Source organism: Uranotaenia lowii, chromosome 2 (assembly GCF_029784155.1).
Source record: "Uranotaenia lowii strain MFRU-FL chromosome 2, ASM2978415v1, whole genome shotgun sequence".
NCBI lineage: Eukaryota > Metazoa > Arthropoda > Insecta > Diptera > Culicidae > Uranotaenia > Uranotaenia lowii.
The window spans coordinates 45,459,703-45,467,258 of NC_073692.1; the positions used below are offsets into that span (position 1 = coordinate 45,459,703).

Consider the following 7,556-nt stretch of genomic DNA (forward strand, 5'->3'; position numbering starts at 1 on the left):
AACTAATACGGGATGTTTTCAATGAAAGCTTATTTACTGGTAAATACCCAGACTGCTTGAAGATTGCTAAAGTTGTACCGATCCACAAATCGGGATCTGAAGTAGATGTGAATAACTACCGGCCGATTTCCGTACTTCCTGCCTTGAGTAAAGTCCTAGAAAAATTACTTGCTACTCGAATTACAAGATTCTTCCAAAATCAAAGTATTTTATATAACTGCCAGTATGGATTTCGCGAAGGATCAAGCACATCAACAGCCACCTGTGAATTATTTCTTGAAGTCTACAAAGCTTTGGATCAAAAAAATCTTGTGGGACTACTTTTTCTCGATCTGAAGAAAGCATTTGATACCATAGACCACGAAGTATTGCTGGAAAAACTCGCTTTCTATGGTATAAGAGGAACACCACTTCAAATTCTGAAAAGTTTTTTGACAAATAGGAGCCAATATGTTTCAATAAATGGAGTTAAGAGTATAAACCAATCATTGAGAGTAGGAATACCACAGGGCAGTAACCTTGGACCGCTTCTATTCCTGGTTTATGTGAATGATTTGCCTAATCTCAACCTTATTGGAAAGCCACGATTGTTCGCTGATGACACATCTTTGATTTACACGGGAAAAAATGCTGATTCGATCGTTGAAAGCATGCGCCAAGACTTGATAGTACTACGCGAATATTTTAATGAGAATCTATTGTCATTGAATGTAGCTAAATCAAAATACATGATAGTATCTACATCTCGGAGAACACAGCAGTTGCATAGAGAACTGAGTATAGATTCGATACCAATTGAGAAAGTAAAAAACTACACGTACCTTGGATTGAACATTGACAACGAGCTCAAATGGACCAATCACATACAGAAACTTCATAGGGAAGTCAGTGCCACATGTGGTCTATTATGGAAAATGAAGAAGTTTGTTCCTAGAAAACAGTTGTCTCTAATGTACCAAGCAAATGTACAATCGAAACTACAATATCAGGTATTTATTTGGGGTGCATCAGCAGACAGGAATTTGAAAAAACTTCAAGCTGCCCAAAATCGCTGCCTTAAAGCCGTCTACAACAAGCCTAGAATGTTTTCAACCCGTCTTTTGTACTCTGAAGCATTAAACTCGACGTTTCCTATAAAAGCCCTCAGGGAAATTCAAGCTGTTTCGATTGTCCACTCGCATCTCAATAATCAACATGCCCACCACAATGTTGTGTATGAACATCCAAGCCATGAATACAGCCTTCGCAACCAAGCCGTTCTCTCCGTAAGTCGACCAAATACAGAAATGTCACGGAAAGCATTTCCTTACTACAGTAGGGTACTCTACAATGAACTTCCCCGTACCATTAGAAATGAAACCAACTCGAACAAATTCAAAACGATGCTGAAGAAACACGTCAGAAATAAATTAGAATTATACTTTAACTAGCTGCCGCTAGATTTTGAAAGTTCCCGATGATACCATATTCAAACCTATGAGCCCTAAACGATAAACGCTTCCTTAAAAGAGATCTGTATCTCACTGGAAGCAATGTGTAACATACACTTCCCATCATTCGCCTGAGTGGAGCTAGCAACATTCCAACAAATTGCTGTTAACAAAAAATTACAATCTTGTTTAATTTCTTTCGTTTCCGCCACCCACCGCCACACCGCCCACCACCACCCACCGCAACCGCCCACCACAACCGCCCACCGACATCACCCGCCGCCACCACCTGCTGAACCACCAACACTCACCGCAACACCACTATCGCCACCATCGACCACCGCTGGTCATGCATCAATAATGAAAATCATCATTTTTAAAATTCTGAGTGTTAAACCCAATGAAATGAAAGTGTGGTATTATAAAAACGAATGAATGTACAATATTGTGAAATCAAATGAAAACACGAAAAAACAGTAATAAAGAATGATGAGGAGGTTTTGCGCCCACTGGAGAAGGACTTGAAATAAAGTACACTCCCGCGGGCTTTTCCCTGCTCATGAAAAAAAAAAAAAAAAAATGGGAATTTCTTTACGTTTACTTGAACCAGGCCCGTGCGAAGGACTCGTCCATGGGGGGGGGGGGGGGGGGGGGTTTCGAAATTGAAATTTAGCTAGGAATACCAATAATAATAACAAAAGGCACGGTGTGTTTAGTAGAAGGACTTAACGAAAAAAAACAGTATAGCTAATTTTTGCATGGGCTCAAACAAGAGCTTTTTCCAGTTCATTCCCACCAAATGTTAAAATATTTGGTCGGTGACCCCCCATAAAAAATATTTTTCTGATATTTTCTTTAATAAATAAAAAACAATATTTTAAACGTTTTACAATTATAGTGGTGCTAATTCTTCAATTTCAACTTTCAATAATACCGAAAATACGTAATTAAAACAAAGAATACTGCTTTTAAAAATATCTCCTAAACTTAAAATTTTAAAATCAACTGGCAGAATCAACAGCCTTGGACGGTTGAATTTTCTAAAATCATAAAAAATTTCTGTAATTATCTGAATCTATGTATAATTCCATTTGAATCCATTCCCTTTTTATTTTCTGACTGTGAAATCATTGGTGAAATTTTAAATAAACAAGATTAAAGATTAACAAATCACTAAATACTTGAAACCACTTAAACTTTTTTTGTGATAACGATTATGCGATCTGGAGTTGGAACGTTTGTCATAATTTAAGCTTTAGGAAAGCTAAGAAAATCAGATAGTAATTGATCAACATTGCGCATTTAAATTAAGCTTTGAAGTTGCTACTTCGAGTCATTTTTTCGAACTTTTCATGGACAAAAGCTAGAACATCGAAAACGAGAATTTTGATTTTTAAGCTTCCAAGAAGATTATGTTATCAAAACACAAAAATTTTAACTTGAAAAACGAAGACAAACTTATTAAAAATTGTTCAAATTTCCTTAAAAGTTTGACTATAAAGCTCGGTAAGTGTATTTAAAAAAAATACAGTATAACTTGGTTATTTTTTTAGAAAACATTATAAAATGTTAACTCAATTGATCGACCTTGTCGGTAAAAGTCAAGTTTTTTTAAGTTAGAACATTTCAAGATTATGAATATGAAAATTTGTTCCATTAAGAACAAACTGATGTCATGTTATGAAAATGATTCTTATCAAATTCTACTTGCTTATTATTAATACTTATTCATTTCATTTCTTTCAATCTGCCTAATTTTTTATAGAATTCAATTGATGATTCAAATAAACGATATTCTCGGAATCTGCGAGACGATTTGATTTTTTCTTTAAAAATATCTCAAATGTAATTAAGTTAATACACTTTCGAAAGTTCATTTAAAATCTATTATTTTACAAAATTTGGAAAAGCGAACAAATGGAAAATTTTAATAAGTTTTCTTTCGCGGAAGCCAAAATGACCTATGGTCTTGGGGAGAAAAGCTTTGTTTTAAATTTGTTTGAAATGTTTCAGAAAAGTGCAGAATTTTCTTATACAAATTATAGATATTTTCAAAAGTTGCAAGACACCACAATTAATTAAAATAAGCTCTTAAATTGCACCTCATTTAAATGTGAATTTGGTGGTTTTGTGTAATTTATCAAAATTCTTTAAATGTCAAGTTGAGCATTAAGAAAAAATAAATAAAAATTAAGTTGATATTGAAATTGGTTGGTCTCTTAAAGAATATTTCATATCAGCATTAAATTTATTATGATATAAAAGTGTTCTTTAATTATAAAAATGATTAGTAATAACGTAATGGATGAACTTGTTTAGATACATTTCTAAATAAAAACCAATTTCAGAGACAAGAAATTTACATTGTAAATCGAAATTGAAAGTTAAAAACTAGTTTCAATTCGTAAATGTTATGTACTGTTGCAGAATAAAATGTCTTAAGCCTAGAGTGATAAAAGACCTAAAACCGCCGGAGGCGAGAAAATTACGACATGTTTGTTAACACTTATTTATAAACACCTTTTGGGATGAAGTAATTTCCCGTTACTATGGTAAACTAATTTCTTGAACTGAAAAATTTACTTTGAAAAAATCTCCATGGGGGGGGGTTAAACCCCTAAACCCCCCCCCCCCCCCCCGTTCGCACGGCCTTGACTTGAACAATTGAAATAGGACAATTGCAATTTTGAAAGGGATGCGTGCGGACTTCGCATTTTTTTTGTGCTAACTTTCCAATAAAATTTCCAGCAATTTAAATTGCTAGAAAATCAGCAATCCAGATTGCTGGAAACCAGCTATTTCTTTCAAAACAACCGGCTGTATTTAGTATCAAATTTATATTTCATTCAAAATTAAATATTGAATACTGGCTGTGCATATAATGAGCAATAAGAAACAATTACTTTCTTCCATTTTTCAATAATGTTTGTATTTATTTCCAAGAAATTTTTCTAAAAATCTTACAACACCGGCTCTGGTGTGGCAGCTTTGTGCCAAAGTGTTGATCATTCGCCACCTGAGAAAAGAATTCCGATTAGTATCTTTTATGAAATATCTACCTGTCGTATAAAAATTCATACTTTATTTTGATATCTGGTTGCTAGAATATAGAGGAAAATAAGAATAATTATAAGAAAACCGATTGCTGGTTTCCAGCAAAAATTTGAATTGCTGAACGTTTCCAGCAATTGTTTTTGGCTGGAAATCGAGTCAAAAATTTACTGTGTAGGCAGTATTTTTCATTTTTAAATATTTAAATAAACTTTTCATCTAAGTTTTTCTTTTAATATCTTTTAGCGTTTTTAATGGTAAAAAGTGTCCAATTAGTGTATGCGAATTTAATTGTAATTGATCCTCCAGATGAAGAAACACAATTTTCTGTAAGTTTTCTAATGTTTTATGTTGTCCATTAGTTCTTAAAGGGATTATAATGTTTGTTGTAGATTCCTGTGAAAAAGTTCAAATAAAGAACGAAACATCGGAATAAGAAGAGAAGGTGTTTTGGATCCGTGAATTGACTGAAAAAGCCGAAATATTTTCCCGCTTATCATCAAACAAATGGAGCAAATGAGGCATTATTGTAGTTCGGGAGCCATTGACATTTTAAAAAGTAAGGTGGTTGAGAATCTATACCAATAAAACATACATTTTGGCATAATTGAAATACTGAAAACCTTTAAAAACAGTTTGAAAATTTCAGATCTTGTCAAAAAAAAAGAAATCAAATTTTAAGGAATAATTTAAAATAATTTGGGATTCAAATTCATCTGCATCCCTCATTTTGAATTTGTTACTTCTAAATTATGCCAAAGGTTGATTTTGTCATAATGCTTAAAAAAATTGAATAATTTTTACAAATTAAATTTATTTTTGGTGTAGCAAAGCACAGCGGGTCAGCTAATATTCAATATAATGTGACTCAAAACTTTTCTTTCATTTGTAAAAAAAAAATCTAATGTAATTGACATGTACGTTTATTTATTTCATAATATCACGCATTCTGAATCCCCCTTCGCATCTTTAAGGAACTCTTCGATTTTCCAATTTGAATTGTTCTCGTTTAATACTGATTCATCATTAGTGAGTTTTATCATCTCTGGGCAGTTGTAAAAATCGTACGGCTCGCTGCTGGAAATGTTGGAATAGATATATCTACCACTGAACGCATTCATTATCCTAAAATAGCTACACTCTTCCACCGGAAGCAACTTCCAGTGGCCCTCAACCTTGGTATGGTCATATTTTGAACCGACGACTACCAGACGACCACCGGCTTCCACCAGCCAGGTATTGGTGGCCACGTTCCTGATCCGGAAGGAGTCCCCTTCCTCGATCGGTTCCAGCTCGAAGCGATTCTTACATGCCGTGTAACGTGAAAATCCTATCCCTTTGCTAAGACCACCGCACTTCATTAGAACTCGGGACTCGTGGCGAGAAATGCTGACCTGCTTCCAAACAATACTGCTCACGTGCGGCGAAAGAATGGCCCTAAGCTCTTCGAGTTCGACTGAATGAGCGCTCGAGTGAAATTTTGGACTCTGCATGGTATTTTTGAGGTGCACTGCAAACAGGAAAATCGAGCTGGATTGCGACAGCTTCAACCGCCGCATTTCGGAATGCAATTCTTGATAGCACAAAACCATCTGACTGATGCAGGAGATGTTCGAAACAAATTTGAGAATATTTTTCAGGTGAACTGTTGATCCCTGATAGGCTCTGCGAATGAGCTCAATTAGAAGCTCATTTGAAATGTACATCGACAGTTTGGCGAATTCGCTAGACTCCTCGGAATCGTGCTGAATTTGTGCGACAGCTATATTTTTGTTGTCGGATAAGTCTATCAATATAAGCTCTAATCGTTCTTGAAGAAAATCTAGAAAATGATTTTCTTCTTTCAAGACTTCACTTACCGCACTATATATCATAAGTGTTTCTACTCGACGGAACATAACGGAACTCTTCAAATATTGGACAATGCAATCGCATCCAGTGACAAATGTTTCTTCCGAATTGGGTTTCCGCAAATGGTAATAACCCTTCAGGAACAGTAGAAGTTTAATCAAATTCTTGATTGATTTGTCGAATACCTCGCTCACTATCTCCGGCAGCTGCTCGATGCTGTTTTCGAACGAGAAAAATTCATCAAACGCTTTGTCGTAGTTCTCATTTCTCACATGGCTGACACACAGTTCAAGTTTGTGTTTATTTCGTTGCTTCCTAAAGATCCATATTTCTCTCATGGTCCGGTCCAGAACCCGCTGCATGGCCAAAAGTGAAGGTTCATATTTGATGACATCCGCCATATAATACAGGCACTTGGTCTCCGCCTGGTCTCGGATTTGCTTCTCTAGCTCGAAAATCCGTCCCCCTCGCTTGTTCAATTGAACGTACAAATCCTTGTTGACCATGTAGATCTTACGAAACTGTCCAAACAGATAGCCGACGGCTTCTTGTAGCTCTTCAATCTGGTACGACCGATCGTCGATGGAATTCAACAGCTGAAGCTCGACGGACATCGAGCGGCCACTTTCGCCCAGCCGCGAAACCCCGGACAGCTGTCGGATAAGCACCAACATCCTCTCGATCGTCGAATAGATGCGGTCCAGATCGTAGAACGTGTCACTCTTCTCGTAAGTCATTTCGCGCCTCGTCCGCCTCAACGGGGAATGGAAATCTGGAGACGAAAAAAAAATGGAAGCAAACGTTAAGCGGATTCATATTTATTCATATAGCATTTCGTTTCAAAAATATGACGAATGACTCTTAGCGCTTTAGTGGATCATTAAATCTTCTGTGAGCTGTGTATGCATATTTATTGGAATGATTTTCCATCCGAATCCGAATGATCTGTTGCTTAATCTTCACGAAAACCATCGATCATCGGAAACAAAAAAGCGTCGAGAGATAAATTGAACTTGAAAATATTTATTTTTGATTGGTTCCTCTTTCTCAAGCTATTGAAGATTAAGTTCGGTGTTAAAAATCTTCGTACGATGCTAAATTTTTATTCGACGATTTTTTATTACAATAGCCTGACTAAGTTGAATTAAAATAAATTCATATCAAGCTTAAGAAGATTTTAAAACGTTGAAAACCATCATCATGTATCATTCTTAAGTGGAGTTT

The 7,556-nt window shown here is 35.6% G+C and overlaps 1 protein-coding gene across 1 annotated transcript; it reads right to left on the minus strand.

The window, feature by feature from the left end:
• Nucleotides 1–5,391: 5,391 nt before the first annotated feature.
• LOC129748077 (uncharacterized) lies at nucleotides 5,392–7,097 on the minus strand. The gene has a single exon (XM_055742549.1). The coding sequence runs from the start codon at nucleotides 7,067–7,069 to the stop codon at nucleotides 5,414–5,416; it is 1,656 nt and encodes a 551-aa protein (XP_055598524.1). The 5' UTR covers nucleotides 7,070–7,097; the 3' UTR covers nucleotides 5,392–5,413.
• Nucleotides 7,098–7,556: the final 459 nt, after the last annotated feature.